The sequence below is a fragment of the Alosa pseudoharengus genome, unplaced genomic scaffold (assembly GCF_046254945.1).
Source record: "Alosa pseudoharengus isolate Yale_2024_CS ecotype anadromous, Long Island Sound unplaced genomic scaffold, YU_APseudo_1.1 YU_APseudo_1.1_scf_8, whole genome shotgun sequence".
In the NCBI taxonomy this organism is placed as follows: domain Eukaryota; kingdom Metazoa; phylum Chordata; class Actinopteri; order Clupeiformes; family Clupeidae; genus Alosa; species Alosa pseudoharengus.
Genome location: NW_027468870.1, coordinates 16,476,264 through 16,501,272, shown reverse-complemented (window position 1 = coordinate 16,501,272; position 25,009 = coordinate 16,476,264). Strand labels below are relative to the sequence as shown.

Sequence of the window (25,009 nt, the reverse complement as noted above, 5' to 3'; positions counted from 1 at the left end):
GGCAAACTACGGCCCGCGGGCCGGATCCGGCCCGCCAAGCACTTTCATCCGGCCCGCCGAGCATTTCATTTAGGCTAGTTATCAGGCTGCTCGCTATTTTTTTCCTGCGATAGACGTTGGTTAGCTTTACTGCAAACTGCTTTTCACTCTCCTTAGATAACGTTTACAATGTCAATGTCAAAACATCATGTTAAATAGAGATAACATCATGTTAAACTAATTTAACTCTTAGTTATCTCCTTTGCAGCAGATCTAACGTGAACATATGCAATCCATTTAATTGGGAAAGCGTCTGCACTCACGAGAGGGAGAGAGAGCCGCAGGTTCCAGCTGGCTTGTGATTGTTGATAATTGATATCTCCTCCTTATAAGAAAGTTTTAAAAGGAAATCATGAAGGCAACAGTAGTTCCCACTACTGACCATTTAAAAACTGTGAGAGGGCCCAGCCGTAGGTACAGCACTAGCCATAGTGGAGCAGGCAGAAGATCATTGAGAAATAAACGTGAATTAAAGCGACTGTCTTAAAGCGATAGTGTACAATTTATACATTTGTTTAACAGCATAAAATTAGCAGTATTTTTAAAACAAATTAGCACTATTTTAAAACAAATACTTTTCATACTAAATTATAGGCTATAAAAAATGTATTTTTTTAGGCGTGTGTCGTCGGGGGGAGGGGGGGGGTTGTGTGGCCCGCCGGCCAATTTTCAAAACCCAATGTGGCCCTTGAGCCAAAAAGTTTGCCCACCCCTGACCTAGCCTCTGTGATGGTACTTCAGACTTTGGTTGCTACTATTCACAACTACCACCATCATTATCATCTAGTTTCCAAGGTGTGCGCACAGGTAGATAGATAGATAGATAGATAGATAGATAGATACTTTAGTCATCCCGAGGGAAATTTTAATCATTTAAACAGTTTAGTTAGCTGGCTAGCTAGCTAGCAGCTGGCTGAGTTTGTGTAATTTCCTGAAGTGGAAAGAGATTTTGTTCAGGCCTTAATAGATATCCTTTGTTTGAAAATAAATCGTTTCTATTCTTTCCTCTTAATTCCATGTGTTGCAACTCTGACTGGTAACTTTGTTAACTTATCCAGCAAACTATTAAAAATTCACGACTGTAACAAAACACTGCAACTCGCTTGCCCTCGAACTAGTCCATCTTCCTGTTTCCGCCTTGTAGCGCTCGTCTGAAAAAAAATGAGTGGTGCGCTACCGTGGGCTACACGGCCAAAACCCTGGCGCGCCAGAGAGATCTACGTCATTTTGACGTCACGTTGTCGCGCTACCGGTCCGGTGCGGCGAGTATAACCGGGCCTTAACTCTTCTTGGGAAGGGAGAACAACCCATGCAGAGGCTGCGGTGTTAGGCATAGAATGCGAACGTGTGTAGCCAACTTGAAGAGAAGATAGATTAACGTGGTAAATGTCAATATTTTTCCCTCGACCGGCCCAAAAGTAATGCGGCCCACCGGGAATTCTCCCGATTCTCCCGATTACCCACTCCGGGCCTGGATGTTTGCGTCATTTTTGACTGTGATGCTTCTTCCTTTCTTTCCTTATTTCTTTCTTCCTTTCCTTCCCTCCATCCTTCCTTTATTCTTCTCTCTCACAATTTGCTTGTGCATCATCTTTGCTTGGATATTTTGTCCTCAAGCTATGCCCAAATATAGGTGCTACTCACCTGAGGAAGGACAGTCGTCACCCAGAAAAGTATTAACATAATTTAATGCAGCACTGTGCCATCATTTAAATTTCACCAACCAATTCAAACATCACATCCCCATCCTGTGGCATGTATTTTACATCTGGTGCTTGAATACTGGCTGGAGGCCTTGACTCATAATTTCCTTCTGATTTCAATTCAATGATAAAGTTATAAAGTCATGACAATATCCTAAAGATGACTGACAGCTAATTCACATATGACAAAATGGCTTCTTTCTGAACAAAGGCAGGAGTGTGTGTACTCTCTAGCCTGAGCGGTGGGGAGAGAGGTCTCTTGCTGCAGTTTTGACAGGTACTTAATTCTGACTACCATACTTGTTAGTCCTGTGTGCCTCTCGGGCATCTGGGAACACAAATCAAGGTGTTAAGAATAAGGAAGTTGTCATGCCGTGTTTTATGTCTTCCACTCTTCCTCACACATTAATTCCTTTTTAAACGGAGGTCTGTTTACATTTTTGCATGTCGTTGCAGTCACTTTCAGGATTACAGACACACTCTGTTGTAATGATGGCTTAAAAGTCTCTTTCACTGGTCGTGAGGTTCCGTCCACAGATGTGACAGAAACGGGTGGATGAAGAGATGGCGAATGGAGTAAACAACAAGTCATTCTGCAGTGTGTTTTGCATATAGAGTGACTCCCTATTCCTCCACTATTTTATGCCACACTCAAAATGGCCCCTGGCTTGGACCCCCCAAGGTGCTTAGAAATCTAGATAATGCGGTCTTTGTGGAATCATTTTCAAAAATGTTCAGATTTCCAGCACTGACATTGGTCTTCAGGTCTTCATTTATTATGACCGCCGCGCAGCGAAGCGGCGGTCATATAGGTTTAGTCAGATTTTTTTTTTCTTTTCTTTTTTGCATGCCCAAATTTCTGTCAAGGATTCCCGGGACACTGAAAGACCGGGGTACACGAAACTTGGTGGGCATGTAACCCCACATGGATAGCATGGAACCATCGTTTTGATCTGTAGCCCCCCCGCTGGACTGGACCCCCCGAAAGGAGGGTAGGGCAGACACAGTTTTCTGTGAATATCTCCAGAACCGTAGGGTTTAGGAGGACCATTTTTTTTTGTATATTGATCTCAAGGGCCCATGTCAACCCATTCCATAACTACTCATTTCATGTATAGCGCCACCTAGTTAAACACAAAAAAGTAAAAATGAGGTGTTGTAATCGCAGGTATCTGTGACCTAACATAGTCAAAACTGCACGAAATTGGAAGTGTAGGATCATTATGACACCCTCTGAATGCACGCCAAGTTTCGTGGAATTCCGTTCATGGGGGGCCACACAATAAATTAATTTATGTTACTATACACCAACTGGCCTGTAGGTGGCCGGAGACAGTTTTCTGTGAATATCTCGAGAACCGTAGGGCCTAGGAGGTCCACCTTTTTTATGTATGTTGGTCTTAAGGGGGCATGTCAACCCATCCCATTACCACTTATTTCATGTATAGCGCCACCTAGTTAAAAATTAAAAAGCAAATAATTAGGTGTTTTCATCACAATATCTCTGGCTGACATGGTCAAAACTGCACGAAATTAAAAGTGTAGGATCATTATCCATTATTCGCATTATGCATGCGAAGTTTTGTGTACTTTCGTTCATGGGGGGCCTTACAATAAAATAATTTATGTGTACATTTAGTGACCGTACACCAACAAGGATTCCCGGGACACTGAAAGACCGGGGTACACAAAACTTGGTGGGCATGTAACCCCACATGGATAGCATGGAACCGTCGTTTTTCGTTTTGATCTGTAGCCCCCCCGCTGGACTGGATTCCCCGAAAGGAGGGTAGGGCAGACACAGTTCTCTGTGAATATCTTGAGAACTGTAGGGCCTAGGATGACCATTTTTTTCCGTATGTTTGCCTCCAGGGGTCATGTTAACCCATTTCATGTGCACACATGTGCACAAACAGATACACACGCACACACATACATTCACAGTAATCCTACGTATGACACATACTCACACAGTAGACATATGTACGCATGCATGCACAGGCACATACGCAGGCACACACACAAGCACACACACACACACACACACACACACACACACACACACACACACACACACATAACATAAACATGTACATGCACACATGCACACAATTCAAGAATTTCTCAGAATTATGAACAGGCAAGATGGAGGTGGGCTTGTATAAAATGAATTTTACATGTGAAATCTATGAACTAATCATGTTTTGGTACTTGTTGTCTAGCAGATACCAGTGAGAATTGAGTGTGGATAATGCAATTTAGTGAGACAGTTAGAATCATATAGGCCTTTCAGCGAGATTTATTTTTGTGGAAAAAATGTGCTGGACTGGGCGGCGGTCATATTTTGTACCGCTCTGCGGTACATCTAGTTTATTATGCCCTAAGCAGGGGTGTAGTGGTAAAATAAGGTGGGTAAATTATGAATTCTGTAATCACGGTAAGATGTCATGCGGTATCAGATTTTTTAAAAAGGCATTCAGAACATGTTTGATGATGGTGAAGGTTATTGTCCAATGTTTATAATAACAGTGTTATTGAATGATTCCTAGAGTGTTGATGAATGTACATATTGTGAATGTGAATAATACAGTGTGATTTTTGAGTGTTAAAAGTTGCAATTGGTGAATAAACTCTAATAAGAGGTGGATAAAGTCTATTTTTGAAATGTCAAAGCTGGACAAACTATTTTTACTTTTTAGTCTCCACCACAGCCCTGGCCCTGAGCATAGCTTTTTGCCGATAAAGAGTCCACTCCGTAGACATCTGAACAGAACGCTCACCTTTTATACATCTCTAATGGTAGTCTCTCCTACAGCGGTCCATTTTTGTATGTATTTACTGTCCTCCATGTACACACCTCCCCACATGCAGTCTGCGACCCACTGGGCTAGACCACAGACATTCCTACCTGTTCTGTATTTGGACTCACTCTCACGTGTCAACCCCGCCTTGCTTTTTATATCTCCCCCAGGCTCCTTCTGGCCTCACTGTACGTCTCTCAGCTTTCCCCCATGGGTTGGGTGGGGAGGGTCACGACTAAGAAAGTGGAACAGCCAAAAGCAACCCTGGCCACTAAGGTCCTGACTTGGCTTCCATAGCTGCATTTTGTGTGTGTGTGTGTGGTGGGTGGGTGGTTGTTGCTCCAGGTAAACTGCCTTGACAGGTATATATTGATGAAGCGGCAGCTTTGCTTTCTCAGTCACACTCCACTGGATTCCAATTGATGCCCAAGAGGATTGTTACAAAAAGCAAGAATGAGAGAGAGAGAGAGAGTTCTTTAAGTGTAGCAGTGCTGAAATGCCTCTGTGTGGGATGCTTGTTCGATGTTTGGTCTTTTACGTGGGGTAATACAATGCCTTGTTTTGTGCACGTTCTAATAAACAGTAGTGGGATTCCATTAATGGAAAGGCACAGAGTTTCTCTTTGTTGGACTCTTGCGCTTCCTACAGTGTTTCTTGATGTGGCATGGCAAAGGCCCAGGGAACATTGTGTTTAGTTTTTGTGTGTATGAGACAGAGTGGGATTGTCCTGCATGTGGGCCATAGCGTGCATGTACTTGTGTTATAGTCCTGAGAAGTACATATAAGTTAAGCCTGTATTTTTGTACATTTATACAGGCAAGTAGCACAAACCTCAACATTGTAGACTCACCTCGTTTTAGCCTAGTTTTCAAATCTCAGGGTAACTGTTCCCCCCAAAGTGCATTAAGAGGTGCTTATGCAATCCATGGAGGTGTGAACTTGAGTTCTTTTTGTACAAACTCTTGGCCTTAGGGTCGTGGTCTTGAGAGAAACACAACTGCAAACAGGGGCACAAACACATCAAACCTCTCTCCCTCTCTGTAGAGGTGCGTGCGTGTGTGTGTGTGCCTGTGTGAGCCTGGCTTGTGTGTAGTGCAGGCAAATCTCACACAGTGGCTTATGTGGGGCAGCATGGTCACCCAGCGGGAGTGTGCAAAAACATTGTAAATCCATCAAAAAGACCACATACTGAGATATCCTACTGGCTTAATGAGGGTCACGTGGTGATTCAGGGTAATGGGAGATTTAAACAAAAGAGAGGCTGAATGAAAAGGACGCTTGTTGATATTTGGGCAAGGTCAGTAAGTGGGTGTTTGCAGCAGCAGATCTGGGGGACAAACGAAAATAGACCGCAAGTGGTTTGCAGGTATATGCTGAACGTTTAGAATGTACAATGCAACTTAATAAAAGATTTGTATGTGACTTTGATCTTGTGTGACTTTTTTTCATATATAATTCAAACAAATGGTACCTTCAAATAGAAAGCCTTATCTAAAGGAAATCTTGTCCATTTCCCCATTTGGTTTTACTATAATAATAGATAAATATCACAAAACATCTAATCATTTTGACTTGTTTGATATTGGGAGATAACACACGTGATATTTGAGATAACACAAACTGCATGTTCTGCTATTAATAACATATTACTTTTATTGCAATCCAATATACTTTGTCCATTTTAGCAAACTTCTCCTCATAGTTTTCTAAGTGTCTGTTCTGTTGTTTGTGCTCAAACAATTTCCAGTGTTCACAGTACTTGTTCTGAGCAATACACTATTCCAGCCAATCAACAGCATTGCTTCAGGGTTTGATTGGCTCTTGTGTTAAAATTTCAACAATCTTTTGCCATGATCAAGGACTCCACTTTAAACACTGAGGCTGACATTCCAGTCAAACAGAATCATTAACTTGTTGTATAACTACAGACAGCATTCTGAGATGGAGGAGCTTATTTATACCACATCACACTAATAACAATGCAAAGACCTCAAGTCATAAAGTCTTTCTCTCTGCCTACTGAAACAATATATCAAAGTAGGTCTATTTACATTTCACCATGAAATGTTTCAGGGCACATTTATGAATTCATCCATAATGGTTTACCCACTAGAATGTTCAAAGGTTTGTCCAACGAAAATGACAGCAGGAGACACAGGATTTTGATCTAAAAGCCATTTCTATTTACACCATGCAAATTATGTAGGTGAAGGCATGGGTGAAAGTCGTTTTAAAATCTGGCTGGTAATCACAACCTTCATAGTGTTAATCTCTCCTCTGGATTCGAGTGAAATATTTATGCATCTCCAGGTAGGCTACATTGTAATTATTTGGCCTATTCATAGCACAAAGGTAGCTTACAGCAGACATCGATGTGTTCTCTCCAATGTGCATATGTTTTATACCTTTGGGCTGTTTATTGTATTCTATTTGTATGTGTATTCAGGCATTTATTAGAAAATCTAGTCATGTTATTTACATCCACTATGTAGCCTAAACGTCCCCACAAAACACATTGGAATTATTTTTGAAACTGCAAGCTGAAAGGGCCCAGAGCTGCTAACATCATTGGTATGCAGGGAACATCCGTCCCCTTGGCCGCTGCCTTGGAGCTTGAGATTGACAGCATTTGACCCCACCCTCCCTCTTCCCTCAGCAGCATGTTGTTGCTGGAGCCGCTCAGAGAAAAGTTTACCCGCTCGCGCTGACAACAGCACCTCCATGACCCATAACCTTCGACCCCGCCGGCTCCAGTCCTGCGCCGGGGCACACACCTGAACATGGCCTTCTTCAGCTGTCTGAGCTCTCTCTTCAGCAAGGCTAAGGTAAGCTCGTTGTAACTGACAATCTGTGGACGTCTAGCGAGACGTTTCTGTGGAGTGTTTTGGGAGAGGCCCTGAAGCAGCAAAAATAATTCGCATCCCCGGAGACGGAACCACAAGGCACTGCTCTCTGCCAGGTGTGAGTGACAGGTACGCGAGGCGCCTCTCCTCCCTCTGATTGATGAGTCAGGAGGTGGAAAACTGCTCCCTCAAAGGCATTTTTGTCCTCTTTCGGTCTGCGTCCTGTTGCGTTGCAAGAACTCCAAAAATATGTTTTCAAACTAAAGTTCGGAAAGCTTTCTGTACGGCAGCCTTTTTATGTTTATTTAAAGTTAACGTTAAACATAAGGAGAATGTAACCGTTATGTACAGGGTCTTTGCACAGTGGCGTAGTGTGTGGGAAAAAGAGCTGTATGTGTGTGCGCGCGCTTCTGTGGAACATGTGAGGGATAGAGTGTGCAGGGATAGAGTGTGCAGTGGACATTCCATTGCAGTGCAGTGGGTGTAGGAATGGAGTGAAGGCTGGCCTGTTTCTCACAGGGAAGCGAGAGCCTGCCAGAACTGTTTCCAGAGCAACCCGGTTTAAAAGTAGCTTTTGACTAAGGCCCCGCCTAGCGCAGTAACTTTGAGCTATGCTTTGAGCCGTTATGATATCACGTCATCCCCAAAAGAAGACTCATACATGATTATATTTATAGCACACACAAATGTCAGTTTGAAGAACAGTACAGCTTTTGTTGAATAGAAGACATGACATATTCATGGACTCTTCATTGCACATTCACAGTGTTTCCTATTTGTGGCAGCCCACCACAATATCAACATTGCCCAGCACACAAGGATTTTCCAGGTTGTACAAAATTGTGCTTAAATCTGGTTAGCATCAATCACGTTGTGCTAATTTGCTAAAAACTGTTGCATTCAAGTTAATTCTGCAAACCAACCACCACAAATGAATTCAATTATCTGGGAAACACTACATTCCAAAATGTACATTTTTTTTGCATTGAGAATTGTCTTACAATATGTTTAAGCAAATGTTTAAGATGAATAGATCTGCATTGTGTCATCCTGCTCTGTTCCATAATGTTTTGTATCAATTTCAGTACAGTGCCGTCAATATGGATTCAGAGCCATGTTGAATTGTGGTGCTCAATGGCATGCACAGAACATAGTCACTTAAACAAACAAGTAAACACACATTGCATGCTTGTGCTACTTGCTCAATAATATATTGAATAATATAATGAATACTATATTGAATGATAATGCTCAATATTCAGGAAAAAGTTGATTTCAAAATATTTAATATTCAGTAAAAGTTGGTTAGAAAACTGTAAACGGAATGAAAGGTTATGCTGATATTTTGGTGGTAAAAATGGTCACACACACACACACACACACACACACACACACACACACACCACATTAAATTATTCTGTAGCCCTAAAACTGAGTCTGCTGATTGTCCTTAACAGAGCTGCATCACTGACATGTATAACCATGCATAACATGCAAACCATGTCTTACTTTTCACTTTGCAGACTTTGAGACCACTGAGGAGTTTCAAGGACTCAGGTAAGAAAAGACATTGTGCTGAATCTGCTAATGTAGCAGGTGGGGTAGATTTGGAGTCTCCAATAATGTAAAATTTGTGAATGATATCATGTCCTTAAAGGAACCGTATGTAAGAAATATATTTCAATTAATCATAAAATGGCCCTGAAATGTCACTAGACATTAAGAAATCATGTTCATGCACTGACAACAGTAGTCCGGCCAGGATATTGTCATTTAAAAAGTGAAGTTGCAGCCCTCAACTGATGTTGATGTTGTGTTTTGGCCTGATGCGCCACCCTCCACCTATCTACTAATCACGAAGACAGTAGTGTTTCGGCATCCGGGTTGGCAACCTCAAGTCAGGGGGGAGGGAGAGGGGATACACTGCTCTACAGTAGTTTGAAAGTGATTGCAGTACCAGTTTTGGCCACAATCTTACATATGGTTCCTTTAAGCTTTTTATTCCAGTTTGTGTCTTTTTGAGGATATTCTATCATATGTATAGTTCCTTGTGGAAATGAGGTAGGCCTGGTAAAGCCATGTGTTTTGTCATAACTTTCATAGGACAATGATTGTCCTGCATATGGGGCTTGAGAGTACTGGGAAGAGGAATGTCAGAAGAGGAATTTGAGCTTGAAACTAACTAACCTAACCATCACCTGCATCTCGTGCAAATGTTGGCTAGGAGAGTTTTTTTTTTATTCTGCATTCAGATAGTTTCTACCTCATACAAAGCATATGAAATGCAGCAGTGGACACTCTGTTGGGATCTTGTGACTTTGAAAGAATGGCCGTTTTCTCAAAGCCCTGTGAGGAAAGCACTAGCTGACCCTGACACTCTCTTGATGTTATGGAGGTAGAGATAGATCGGTGGTCAGCTTTTTTTCACTTACTACTTAGAGGCATCTCTCCACAGAGACATCATTAGAGCTGTCCACAGGGGAGTCTTCGAATACCTATTCACTTGGGTGAGGGAGCCATAGGGAATATGAAATGAAACTGACCAATTAATATGAAAATTAGGAAGAAAATTGGGATAATTGCTTAGTGTGTATGTGTGTGTGTGTGGAGAGAAAGAAAGAGAAAGAGAGAGAGAGCCTCAGCAGCTAGCAGACTCTGATGACATGGTGTAAACTATGATGATCCCCTCAGGATTGAATCAGGCAATTACATTTCCTAAAGGTGCTGTAAGTGATGCTAGTTCTGTGAAACTTCCTGTAAGCATATGTGCTGATTTTAAATGACCTTTAGATGGGACAGTTGAGAAAGACAAGAAAAAAGTGGGAGAAATTGTGATCAAGAAATGCAGTTTGGAAGTTTGCGGTTTGGAATTGAACTCTGGCCCCATGAGCTTTTAGAACTGAATGTGGTAGGCCTACTACTGCCTCTGCAGTTGCCACAATTCCTCTACATCTGCTGGTTTTTAAACTTTGTGTAAAGGTGCAATCAGCGATCGTACATGATTTTCTAAACCATAACAGTTTTTGTCACATTCAGCAATCATCTCCTCACGATCTGCTAGCTGTCAGTTTTAATATAGTAGGCTATTGCTAGTTGAACAAAATAGCTACATTTATCTAACCAGTTCAGTAACGCCAGTTGCTCGGTTAAGATGTAACATATTCACATTAGCTACTTACTCTCATAGTTGTTAATGTAGCTAGCAATTTACATTTTAAACCCTTTCCCCGTTTGCTGGAGGACGTTTTCACAATTTCACAATTTCTACATAATCGGTCTACATAAGCCTACTGTCAGACGAGGTAGGTCAAGTTTCAAGTTTATTGTCATGTACTCATAAAGGTCCTGAATGACTATTTAAAAGAGCCATATCTGCCAATGTATTAATGTAAACAGGAAGATGATCTGCCAGTATAAGCAAATACAAAATGGAGTCGTGCATAGAGTGCATTCTGTGTGTACACTGTACAAAAGAAACGGTCTCTGTAGACAGCCTAGACTGAACTGGAATACTGAAGAGAGGGGTGAGCTACCTCTCTGGTGTGTTTTGTTTGGTCCTTGGTTAATAAAAATGTACGTTGTTTTGGACAAAAGCTAATAATTTTAAATATTAACATATACATAAACAAACACAACTTCCTGTACAATCGCTGATTGCATCTTTAAGGGGAAAACTCATATATGTATCCATACTTTAAATATCAATTTGGTGCTTGAAGCAATTGCATTCCTGTGAGATGACCATTGGCAGGCCATTCTAGTCATGAATTATTTGTGGTAATCCACAGACATTTCTCCCCATGTTTCTTGAAGCACCTCCAGCAGATAGAAGGCAAATTGAATGTCCATACGGTCAGACTGCTTCCACAGCAGCTTGATATGTTGGAGATGCCGAGACTACTCTAATAGACAGATTACCAGCTGACTGCACCCTCCCAAAATAAGAATTGAATAATCTGGAGAAGTGCTTTGCCTCTAGTGGTTCAATTGGATTTAATCCAAGAATGTCATAAAATAGAGGGATGGGCTTTGTTTCAAGATCCCCTTTTTCAGTTCATATATCACTACTAGCACCAAAGCACCCCCAGGACACCGTATTTCCTACTGATAATTTCAAGCACACCCCCAACATTCTCTTTTCTGTGATCTACATAGTTCAAACACACATACATCTGTTTGTCCAAAATACTTTGCATCCTTTAGTCTTCTTTGCCTATTGATTTTCTTTATCAGAGTTAATCCTTTTCAGGGCAGCATTCTGGAGTTGCCCTTTCAGTGTTGAAGATACACTAATGTTTGTGAGTCCTAGGCTATTTGATAAAGTTGCCAATGAAGGATCTGATGTTATAATTCTCAGTACATTGTACATTGAGGCCTCAGATGTCTCTCCCTCTCTCTAACCTGGTTAGAACCAGAGGGTCATGTTCTGTACACCAGTAGTACTGACTGTATGGTATCAATAGACAACAACATAGTAACAATAAACTATGAATAAATAAACAAACAACTATAGTCTATATATAATGAATGTCTGAAGAACGTTTTTTTGTTATTTAACACATACTGTCTGTTGGCTAGTCTACATATTAGTCTCTTCTGCTTCAGATGTAACCTTAACATCATCTCATCTGTCATTTCTCAAAGTATTGCATGGACTTACAAAAATGTCATGAATGTGTTTTGAAAAATATACAGTTAAGAACAAAATTATTCATACCCTGGCAAATATTGATTTAATGTTGTTTTTCTCTTGACCAATATGTTTGTTCTTCCTGAAAATGACACTGCCTCATGCCAAAAGGTTGTAAGACAATGTGGTAGATACATGGAATCCAAAAAATAAGCGTTTTTATCTTTTTTGTAACATTTTTATGAAAAGTGGCATGTCCAAAATTATTCATACCCTTTTTAAATAATCACTGGAAACATCTTTATTTGCCATCAAAGGTCTCAAACTGGTTCTTATAATACCTACCAAGCCTCTCAATGTCTCCATAATGATTGTAGACCGCACCTTTCAGCAATCTGGGTTTTGAGGCAAGAACGATTATTTGCCATCACTCTGGCCTTGTGCTCACTTTTTTGACGGATTGAGGTCTGGACTCTGGCTGGGCCACTCTAAAATGTGACATTGTTCTCTGTTAACCATTTCTTGACTTGTTTGGCATTTGACAAAATTGACCACCAGTGGACAGCCAGAAAACCGGTGAGCAAAACGTCAGCGGTCCTCCAGAACTGCCCCAGGTGAGCCGACAGTGGTCCATCAGCCTCTTGCTATCTGGGTCAACATGGCATCTAAATTTAACATGTGACGTACATATGGACCTGAATAAAATCTAGATTTACTATGTATAAGTATATGTATTTTCTTACATCTTCTGATTCTCTCACACAAACATACGTCACAGATCACTTGGACGTGCAAACAAGGATTTTTGGTTGATTTGACCATCAGTTAACTTTGAAACAGGCACTACTTTGGATAGACAATAGCAATACATCATGTGATTTCAATGACGATGCAGCGTTTGTTTGCACCTCCAACAGCATGGCATACCCCCAAAACGCCCTCAAACGCATACAAATGCCCGTATGTTTTAGTGTGAAAGAATAGGCCACCCAATATACATTTTCCCAAAGGTGAAACAAGACACTGAGCGTTTTGATCCTGTGATAACTGTATTTCTGCACGCTATCAACAAACTGAATAGGATGTATAGCATCTTTAACAATATATACAACACTTGCCCTGTTCCCTCTGGTGATTTGTAGAATTTGTAGGCCAGGAACAGAAGTAATCTACAAAGGAACTGTAGAAAATAAATCCAATAGGGAATAAGTGTCAAACTTTGAAAAAGAGACTGAACATCTCTCTTCAGAATGAAGAAGCAATTAAAAGATTGGAAGCCAGAAAATGAAGGTGTCCACAAATTGTGACCCCAATAAGTACACCCAAGTAGAGTATGGTGGTTTCAGATGTATTTTCTAAAGGTTGTGGACTGGGTGTGATTTCAAGTTAATTGCCATGCCATCTTTTTAAAAGTTATGCGTTTATGTATGAATGCAAAGTGGGCTACAATTTCAATGACCGGGCCTACATAGGCGGTCATACCAAAGTCCTTTTAGGCAAGTCCCTCCACTCGGCGGCCATATAGCAACACTTTTTGGGCACCCATCGGGCATCCTCTTCAGCAGAAATGCCCGTGCACAAGGCTTCACGACACCAAACTTGTTCCAGCGGCAAGTTCACAACACATGATTGGCAAGATGTCTTCACAACACACCATATGATTGGCTCAATGTATTCACATCACACCATGATTGGCTTAATGTATTTACATGTCAACGTTTTGCCGAGGAAGGGGTGGGATATGTGTAGACAACGGCCATATTGGCGTTACAAACTAACCCCATGCATTTCTATGGAGGATTTTTTGAGTGCTGTGTCTCATTAGAAAGTCTCTGGTCATGCTGAGGCAGCGCAACGGTAGGCTACTGTGCTGGACTACAACCCTCCAGTCGTCAATGTAGGCTACCCTACTTCTTATCCCAGAATGCCTAGTGGCAGGAGTCACTACAGGAAGCGTGCATAATTTTGTGTGTTTTTAACGTGAACTCCTCATGGCTTTGCCGTAGTAGCTTAGGACGGGTGAAAAAAACATGCCCCAGCTTCGTTCATTATCGAGACACGTAGGCCTAAATAAAGTTAAAGTCGGCTTCCTATATACTTTTAGTGAACTTGCCTAATTGTGGCGAGCGGAGAGAGAAAGTAACATATGTTTGCGGACTCTGGGTGGAGAATGGATGGTAAAACATATGATGGGCTTCAATCAAAATCACGAACTCTTCAACTTCGGAAATCAACTTTTAAAGCTTTAACACTTCTTCGAAGAAAATTAACCCACCAACAAATTGCAGGTAAATGTAAAAAAAGCCTACAGTAGCCTACTCAATTGCTCACTTTTGGTTGAATTTGGGTACCCAATCCTCGGTTGGATTAATGGTCTAGCTAGCAGCCTAGTGAATGGTTTTGGGTGGAACTTCGTTTTCTTTAGATTTAAATCCTATAAATCATCTTCCATGAACTATCCTAACCTAAAATATTCTTTATTTATTCCTATAAAACACGTTGCATGTCAGATATGCAACATGGGGAAAATAGCCTAGTTACTTATTTTACATTTTGGTCATTTAAATCCAACACGTCAATCTAATTAAGTAAAAACCATAGTCCATTGTAAAAATGCTAGGCCTAATGATTTCCATGGCTAATAATAATAATAATAATAGGCTAATAATTTAACTGACATGAGTCCAGCTATTTACATAATTGTTACGCTGTTTTTACGCACAGTTTTGAGGAGTGTCCGGTAAATTCTGAAATGATACAGGGTTAAAACTGAAGCTATAGGCAATTCGTACTCGCTGGTGTAGTCAACTCGGGTGTGTGTGTGTGTGTGTCTGTGTGTGTGTGTGAGAGAGAGGGAGCCCCAAGACACTGCCCTCCTTGTTCAATATGAGGTGCATATTTCACATCTGCTGCGTGGACGTTCTCCACTTATTTCTCAAGATCTATTAATAATTGAAGGTTTGGGACAGAAAAAAAAGCTTCTCTTCAGGGCTTTAGGGAGGGATGCGGTTTTAAAATCCATGCTTTCACCTAAATGACACTGAAATTGACAGCACGTTGAATAGTTTGTCTTTGAGGTGCAATGACTTGCTATGAGTTTGCAAAATGGCTGGGTCCTAGTTGTGACATCTGTCTGCCATTTAAGTTATCTGATTGCTTTTTAATTGCTATATTTCGTTTCATGTGTCCAATATCAGCATGGACATCTTGGGAACATTTTTAATGATGCCTGTGTGGTTACTTTAATTAATATATTCAATAAGGTCATGGTTAGTGATGGGCCTTATTTGATAGCCTGTCAGAATGCCTCAAGGGCAACCTTTTATGATTGCCAGCTCCCCCCCCCCCCCCCTTGTTCTGTTGGGACATCATAATACTACTGAATAGATGCCCATATGTTTTGCTCTGAATTGAAGTGCAGCACTGCTTTTCCCATCATCCAGTAGCTGGCTCAAATGGGAGCACTGATGGGCTTTAGTTTAGTGTTATCTAGAGAGGTCTCTCTCATCACGATTCTGGCGAATGAGTCATAGCTAGCAAATTAAAGCCATCTCTGACCCAGAGGGTAGAGGTATCAATGGCACAGTGGTCCTTGGGGTCACTGTAGAAAGGCTCTATTCTGGCTGTGAGCATATTGAATATGAAGTTTAAACCTATTCAGACTTGACCGTACTGTAACCTCTCGTTACTATGGGAAAGTAGTCCGTAGTCATATATGAAAGCATGTCCCTCTGCTGACTACCTCTCAGTCAGCAGAAGGACATGCTTTCTAATTGGTAGGCCTGATCCATTGTTATTTCACATTTAGTGAAGTATGACTGGCTAACATGGGGTAAAAGTTTAGTGATGGACTAATTTCTTTAATTATTTAGGAGTATGAAAATCTCAATGTCAATACCCAGTCTTGTGCATTATTGCAGTAGAAAGTTGAAAGTACCAGTGATTTTGTGTTTAGGAATGGATGGGTAGGAGTTACACCCAACAATATGCACTCAGATTCGTTCCTTTCTAATAAGAAATGAACTGGGACTGTGAACTAGTTCTAATTTGAAATTGAAAACTATAATGCAAACTTGTTCATTTTAACCTGCATGAACTGAGCTTTGAGTTAGTTAGAACTTGTACAATACTCAATCTCATGTTTTCAACGTCAACACTAAGAGCAGCACTACAATGTGTGTTCATTATGAGTGTGTGTCAGTCATCCTACCAGTGTGTGGTGTTGAAATGTGACCTGACACAAGGATGACTTTAGATTGAATAGGTACAGTATGGCCTGTCTGCATTTCTTACCATCAGGTATAGTCCGGAAGTTTCCAGATTGGCTATGTCTGCCTCTGGGTCCCGGGAGGTGCTTTATGTAGCTGCTTGGTGGCTCCCAGTGTTGAGCTATCACAAACGCAAAACATCAATCAATGTGCCATGGGTAAACAGTTATGTAGACCCAGGTGCCACCCACAGAGGATGCTACAGTTTAACTTACTCAAACATGAATCCCCCCTTGATCTTTCTCACGTTGGTAACCTTTACAACGCACCATGATCATTCCATGAATAGGCCTACTAATGATAAATCAAAACAATGAATTATTTAAAGATACAATATAGCTAAATTACAAGTGAAATAATCTCATCTGCATAGTTTCAGTTATTATTCACATACGATACATGAACAACAGATTTGGTAATGGATCAGTTTTCATTGTTGCTTGCCGTACAGTACCATAATCACTTTGATATTGGTTGCCTTTGTGAACTCCTGTTTGGCTTTTGATTGATTAGTCAAATTTTAAGCTGTAGACTCATGAAGTTTGTTTGTGTCAGTTTGTCTCAAAAAGATCTTATGGAAAGAATACAGAGATGTGTATCAGCTCAGCCTCAGTTCAGGAGCGGGACCAATGAAAAAGGGCTTTTCCTAACTGAGAGAGGCTCAGTAGGTGACACAAGTTTGTAACTGAGTTGATGGTAATGACCCATAATTGTGTTGAGCTGTTTAAGTTATGCTTTATTTTGCCCGACAGAGACTGAATTGCTTACTCTTGTGGATGTCATAAGTTCAGGAGGATGAAGGGTTGTAGCATCCAGGTGTAAGAATGTTGTAGCTCAACATAACAGACCTTGAACAGCACGTTTCCTGGGTAGACTTGGCTCTGTATAGCACTTCTGTGGATGTAATACATTTCAGGTCTGGTTCTGCCACTGTTGATTTCAGAGTCAGTGTGCAGTCAGTGATTTAGCATAATTTCAAGCCCTTGATATTTTTTGTCCCATCTGCGAACATCTCTCGATCCACTAGCTTCCCACTCTGTGAGTACTCTGGTGTGTTTTGTTTAGTTCTTGTTTAAATATAATGTACATTCAGGGCTTAAATTTCACTGCGGGATTGTGGGTATTGCGCATAAATTGTTCAAGTCCCGCAACTCTAGCCATCATAATGCGAGAAATTCCCGCATACACTTTTACAGCCTGTCTGATGACGTTAATATAATCATGAAGTGGCGTGAATGCGGTGCTATTGACCGGACGGATCAACTACCAAATTGAATTGAACATAGCCTGACGCAGACGCACACACACACACACAGAGAGAGAGAGAGAGAGAGAGAGAGAGAGAGAGAGAGAGAGAGAGAGAGAGAGAGAGAGAGAGAGAGAGAGAGAGAGAGAGAGAGAGAGAGAGAGAGAGAGAGAGAGAGAGAGAGAGAGAGAGAGAGAGAGAGAGAGAGAGAGAGAGAGAGAGAGAGAGAGAGAGAGAGAGAGAGAGAGAGAGAGAGAGAGAGAGAGAGAGAGAGAGAGAGAGAGAGAGAGAGAGAGAGAGAGAGAGAGAAATAGGCTGCGCAACCATGGCAAACTTTTACATCTGGAAAGAGCTCCTTGGTAACTATCCTGCTAGCTCAGGTCACGTCAACACTTGATCGATCCCAGAAAGATTGTCTTCGACTTGTTAGTTTTTTGAACATTTACTGTATCTAATGACATAGAAAACATAATGATATCCTTATGCACTATGCACAATTTTTATTTACTAGCGACTAGCCTAAAACCGTCAGGCTGAAGGGAGGCTAATTACTCTCACGTATTTTCTTAAAGTGACAGGCACTCAATTACACCTACTCATCACCAATGTGCACTCAATTAGACCTACACACCACATTAAAGATATGCCTAAGTGTTATAGGTTAAACGTCAAAATGAAGCATTCATATTACTAAATATGTTTAGCTACTAGTAATTACTAGTAAAATGCTATACATTAAAAAATACATTATTAACTAAATACACTCTATATGAATTTAAAAGGATATGAAATAGAAACATACCACATAAGCCATCATTTTCAGTGTGTGTTTGTGTGTGTGTGGAGAGAGTCAAGCAGAATCTAGGATGTCCACTGTTGTGAATGATCCCATTACAGTATATATTACTGATGACGTCAGGGTGGTGGGGGCACCAAAATCAAACACTTTTTAAAAAAAGTATCGAAGAAGTATCGAAATCGCAATTCTTGACTTGGTATCAAAATCCACTTTTTAGCATCTTGGTCTGTCTGATCTACCTGTCCTTGTTTTGGGCTGATTAGAAAGATGGAGAGGTTTGTTAGAAAGGCCTAATGCATGGCCATTGTGTCAGAATGTCTCCTGTTGAGCTCTCTTGGATATGTCAGGTATGTAACACAAGCCATGTAATCAATACTATAACAACAGAGACCGAACATGGAATGTTCTCCAACCCTATAATAGAGACAAACACACTCAAAACATGGGTAAACCTCTAACTGAATCTAACAGTGTGACGCAGTTAGTTTTCTCGTTGCATGCTGGGTTAATCTGATCGATAGTGTGTTATACAGAATCAGAATGAGATCTGGTTCCTAAGCATTGCTGGTATTTGTTGGGAGCTGCCAAGTTGTTTGGAGACAGCGACTCAAGCAGACATGCACTCCAAGGCATAGTAGCCTCGCTCCGACAGGAAGATTTGATTATTTTATATTTTCAATGTATAGGAGAAACCAGAGCATGACAAGGTGTGAAATGATGTGCAATGATGAGATCCTCTCACCTGTACCTCTGGCAGCATGAAAGGATCTTGCAGGCGCTAGCTCATCTCAGCATCTGGCTAAAAAGCAAAATAGCCTACACATGCATGCTTCCCTGAATATTTTAAGGTAATTCACAGAGACATGCCATACAGTGACACTGTAGTCATTTATAAACAGTAGTGTCAAGGCTGTTTTTTCTCATCTGGGGTTTATGTGCGTTATAAAAAGGTGTACACTCACACAGTTACTATATTCAGTGTAGGCAGTGACCCCTGTGTTCGACATGGTACAGACTCATAAATTGTGGATGTGGCATAGTTAACCTTAACAGATTGAGCGCTACGATTCATCGAATAATGCATTCTACTCCCCTGAACAAACCTTTGCTGGCATTGCTTTTAGGAGTCACTAAATGCAGTCATTGGGTTGCTTTATGACATTGAATATGTTAGTAAGGCTGTTTGTTATTCTATAATATTAGCAATTGATATCTTAATTGTAACTGTGCTATAGAGAAGCATGACTTGGTGTGGCATTTGGGTTTCTTGCTCTTGTATGCCCATCATAAGTGCACAAATGTCTTTAATTTTGAGGGCTGAGCCTGTGTCTGATGGTTTGATGGAGGCATTTAGCTGTTTTCAACCCCAGCCTACCCCCACTCACTCATCATCAGAAGGGGCCTGTCCTCAGGTTGTTGACACACTGATGGAGATGTTGGTTGGCAGAAGCGTTCCTTACTTAATCTGGCAGGGGGACTGCATTGTTGTCCTCAGGACATTTTCTTCCCTAAAACTTCCTGTTAAAGGTAAACTCCACTAATACCAAGCTTGCACTCCTGTCTAAATTGGAGGCTCTCTGTGTAAAGTATTCTAAAACTTTGAAAACATCTGAAATTTGTTAATGTCTTTTCTGACCTGTTTCTTTCTCCTTCTCACTCACTCTCTCTCTCTCTCCCTCTGTCCTGTTTTGTTTTCTGTGTGGGATGTACATTTTTAAATTAGACAAATTATAAATGTGTTGATGGTTTGCTGTTAGGTAGGTGTTAAGAATGAATGTATTTGTTATTATTTTGTGATGATACTTTGGTGTTTTGAAATTGATAAACACTTCTGTATGAGTAATCAGTGCCTGCCATCCCATGTGTAAAACTACATCAACTTCAAGTATTAAGCATTAAAACAGGGATGATAAATGTGGCTTTAGAATTGTTTCATGCTGTACACTGGCTTTTATTTCTTTACCTCTTTTTTTTAAACCTGTGGCATTGAGTCACTTTTGCTACTTAAATGTCAGGGTTCCATATTGTAGCCTGTCACTATTTCAGATGCTATACCAGGTTACTGTTTTTTTTATGTTTACTCTTGATAATGTCATGTTGATGATGTCAGAATCGCTTTTGTCTTACTGAATACAGTGTATTGCGACGTTATATCGGCAACCCACCTGCTGCCTCTATACCTATACGATTTGAAGCACATCACAAGAGCCCTCTTTCTCAAATCTCACACACACTCTCATTGTTTTCGCTTTTCTTCAGACCAGATACACTGCAAATATGTCCTTATATCCATTCAGCTTCTGGCGCCCTGCAAAGAACACTTAAATTCTGTGCCTAAACAGCTGTTCCTTATGGATGCATATCGATTTTTCAGAACTGGCACTTCACAACTTCTAGTCCAGTCACTCACTTCACCCACCTCTCTGTGCCTGTCCATCTCCTCATCAATTACTTTCAGGCGGAGTATGCCTGCGATTACATAATCATCCTCTGGAGGATAGGCCCCTAGTGATGCCATGTTCTTTCCATCAGATTGTTCTGACATTATCAGATGAAAAAGCTGGGGGTGAGGGTGGTGGTGGTGGGTGGGTGGGAAGGGTTTGCTGGTGCAAAAGCCATGACATTTCCCAGACAGACACTCATCCTCCGACGCCGCCGCCTCTGCCGTTTCCTGTCCACTCGACCTGATCCCTTCGCAGAAGAGCGTTCGCCTCTCTCCGTCCCCAGGGGGGTGAAACATAACTGCACCCCACTCCACACCATCCCGCCCCTGCACGCTCTAGCCACCATCTGGGAATGGCTTCGATTGCAACAGCGGTGGCTTTAGACACTTCTCTGTTGCCTGTGTGTCTGTGTGTGTCTGTGTGTGTCTGTGTGTGTCTGTGTGTGTGTGTGTGTGTGTGTGTGTGTGTACATTTGTGTGAGATGAATCACCAGCTCAGTTGTCACACAGTTGAAGGGTGATGTATCAGGAGTTTCCCCATGACCCTTGTTGAGCTTCTCAAAACAGTTGTCATCCTGTTATCATTCCTCTTTTAATTTACAGTAAAGACGAAAGCTAAGAGATTCTTGTTGATGAAGAGACAGTTGACTGTGTTTGATGTGGAGCCTTGTCCTTTAATCGGCAAAGATGGCCCAGGTTTTAATCATGTTTGCTGACATCTCCAGTCCCAGAGCTCATGAACAGTCTAACTAGTGAGAAGGCGTCTCAGTGGTGTCTGTTTATGAGGAAATGATGACTTTATAGCCAACTTCTCGGTGCAAGTGTGAGGCTCTTCAGGCCATGTTTCCTGAATGTTGTGAGAGTGAAAGTCATTGGTGTGTTTTTGTCTCTGTATGAAACTCAGCCCAGAATGTTGAGGGTTCAGAGAGACTCATACCCTAGACGCGAGTAGATGTGGAGAGTTTTTGTTTTGGCTGAAATGTTTTTAAATATTAAGCTTTCAGGTCTCAAATCAATAACATATTTGAACATTGGAATGGGCCATGGTGGTTTATGTACCTGTGGCCTCCCTTTCTGACTAGAAAGAAAACCCTGCAATTCTTAGTTTCAATGTTGAAATAAAACATGGTCATGTAAATTCTTGTTTTGCTCTAAATACTTCATTGGGAATTTTGGAATGGCAGGAGACACATAAACTTTTTATAAGGCTTCAGCTGTGTGTCCATTTTTTTTTACCTTAACATAACGATAACATAGAATCATTTTGATGCCACATAACCTCATAACATGACAAATGGCACTTTTTGTGTTTGGGTAGGAACTATGACAAAACCATTTGTTTGGGATATAGGATTGTCTGGTTGATGTTGGCCATGTTTTTTATGTTTTGCGAGATAACGGCTGGTAGGTTTTGTTTCCTTAACGTTTTGGGCCATTTGAACCTCCTGGCTCTCTTCCCCCCTCCCTTCTAAAGTGGTATGGTCTTCCTGCTGGGAGTTGAGGGTGGGGGGTAATTGAGGTGGGACATTTGTTGAGGAACCAGATGGTGGTCTGTTTGAATGGGAGCAGGAAGGGCAGTGTTTTTTTTTTTTTTTTTTTTTTCTCACTGAAGCTTGCCCCTTAGCCTGTGAACAACTCCAGTACCATAGCTCAGCACGTACTAAGTAGTCGCAGTCTTCGCCTGCCCTGCTATTGGAAGAGGCATATTCGTTTTGTTCAGGAATCTGTCGACCCCTCTCTCCTTGCCTCCTGCTCTATCTGGGTCTGAGGTGAATTTGATTAGGGAAGCTTTGTGGGACCAAGTACCAATGGAATCTGGGAGCTTTTAAACACGGAGAAGTTGTTGTTTCCAGAGTTTGGACTTCATGCCTTGAGTTGGTGTTGAGCAGTGCTCTCATGAGTGAAGGAGATAAGTTTCAGAAGCTCTTGGGGAAGAATGGTGAGTGCTCTGCTTTACTTAGCCTAAGTTTACTTTTAAACCTTTTTTGTTCATAACAAGAATATATGGTTATGTATACCATAACCATATGGTCAAAATCAGTCACATAATAGATTTTCCTTTTGTGAATATCAGGGGAAAAAATTTAACTAAAGAAATAAGTCCTTGGTTGTAATTGGGTACGGTGTCTTAACTTGAAACTCCTTTGATAGGTTTTCATCCATAGGGTTCATTGTTCATGCAATATGTTCACATATCTGAAATTAACGTTTCAAAGAAACATTGGAATAAGCACAGTTCTGTGAGAACAATGGGTTTCTCAGATAAAAGTACTTTAAAGACTGTGCCTCATTCTTGGACTTGGTTCTATGAATATGTATGCAAACATCATGTAAAGTAATGTTCATTAACCATGAAAGGCCTCAGAGCACATTGGATTTTGTGTATTTGTTTGAATGTTTGTAGTGAGTGGAGTTCAAAGAAAAGATTCTTTCAGTAATTCTCTCTGTGTTGGAAAAGCTCAAGGATTTTCAGGGTTATAGCCGCAACTGGTTCTTTAGCCTGCCTGGCACCTTGTTACCAGTTTCTTCCATACAGAGAAAAAAAGAAAAACTGTACGCCACAGCATCTTGATGACACGTGACTGTCGAGGCTGTCTCCAGGCCTGTGGTTTTGTTACTCAGAGCAAACTTGACCATTTTCAGTTGACATTTGCTACTGATCCTAGGCCAGTGGGTTGACCAAGCTCCTACGGACCAGATGGAACGTGCCCTTTTAACTTGTCTGTGATGTCACAGCACTGATGTCGGCCGGAGTGTTAATCAAGGAGAAATGTACAGTGGGGCTCATGCGCACTGTGCTGAGGGCACGCTGTCGTAATCAAAGGCTGCTATTGTAAGCGGCCAGGGTCTTAGCAGTGCTGTTGGGTTTGTAACAAAAGCAGCCATACAGCCAAGAGGAACAATGGCCATTATTCAGCCTGGAAAAAGAGTGAGCGTCCAAACAGGGATTTGAGATCACAGAAAGGGAACATATCCTCCTTTAGAAATGCTCCCCAACAAATGCATACAAGTGTTTCTCTCTCTGTCTCACACACACACACACACACACACACAGAGAGAGAGAATATTTTGTGTATGTATTAGCACACGTGCCAATGGGTGTTTTTGGAATGTGCGTTGGGTGTCTTTGTGTTGTGTTCTATGTGCGTGGGCTATTTTGGTAAGCGAGTTCACAGCGAGTTGCATTTTCCACACAATATTTACTCAGTGTGTCTTTGCTCTCTCCACTGACAACATACATATCTAGTCATTCTCACCCCACTCTCCTTTCTCTTTGAGGCCTTCACAATCCCACTTAATTAGATATGTGTCTTCCTTATAAACTCCTATCACTACATGTCCTATTCTGTGAGGCTCAGACCATTGTAAGATGGAGTGTAAGAAACTGAAGGCCTCTCTGTTTCCCGCTTTGGTTTTCCTGCTAATTAAGTCATCCTGCCCTGACCTGTCTTTGCTTGTTCAAAGAGAGAAGGTTTGGTTTAAAGTAACACTGCAACAATTTAATCTGTAAGGCCTGCAGACAGATATGTGCTGGGTATGATCACAGGTGGGCTCAGAGAGATTTTTTTGTTTCATTTTTGCACTCAACGTCCTGGGGTTGGTTTTGTGTGAATCAGTGTGAAGAAGGCAAGTAGTCTAGTAGTGTTTGACCAGAGGTTGTCGAGGAGCCCACTGGTGGTAGGTCAATAAGGTGTACGAATACTTGCAGCCACTGTTACTCAAACTGGGCAAACGGAAAATGCATTTAGCTCACGCACCACAAACACACACTCAGCAATACCATAGACACACTTTCACACGCTGTTGATTACTTCTTTACAAATGGAGAGATCCTTGTTTCGTCAGACCATTTGTTCTCAACAAACGTTTAAGCAGCAGTCAACAAACTACCCCCCTTTACCCAGCTCCGACAAGTCAACACAGTCTCTCTTCTCACGCTGATCTACAAACCAGAGTGAAACATGTTCATCACTTCCCTTTAAATACACTCACTGTGTGTGTGCTTGCGTGCGTGCATGCTTGTGAGTATGTGCACATGTAGAGAGTGCATTAAGGTGTGTGTGTGTGTGTAGGAATGTGTGGAGTTGGAATGGTGTGACCTGTGTGTGTGTAGGAATGTGTGGAGTTAGAATGGTGTGACCTCTGAAAGAAATATTTAATTACCTCCTATAGATTATTCCAAATGGTGACATTTCACATTTCAAGTATGCCCATGCTGTTGATTAAAGCCGGTAAG

At 41.3% G+C, this 25,009-nt stretch overlaps 1 protein-coding gene across 3 annotated transcripts in view; it reads left to right on the top strand.

The window, feature by feature from the left end:
• The first annotated feature begins 7,295 nt into the window (after positions 1-7,295).
• Positions 7,296-25,009, top strand: part of stard8 (StAR related lipid transfer domain containing 8) — a 59,691-nt gene continuing 41,977 nt past the window's right edge. Inside the window, exons 1-2 of one of the 3 annotated variants that reach the window (XM_076275014.1) lie at positions 7,296-7,368; positions 8,910-8,943. In XM_076275014.1, the coding sequence (XP_076131129.1) occupies positions 7,324-7,368; positions 8,910-8,943 (79 nt within the window). In that variant the 5' untranslated portion in view covers positions 7,296-7,323. Of the gene's footprint in view, positions 7,369-8,909; positions 8,944-13,967; positions 14,305-22,418; positions 22,712-25,009 lie in introns of those variants that run through there. The other 2 variants (XM_076275013.1, XM_076275015.1) reach the window with 2 other exon arrangements.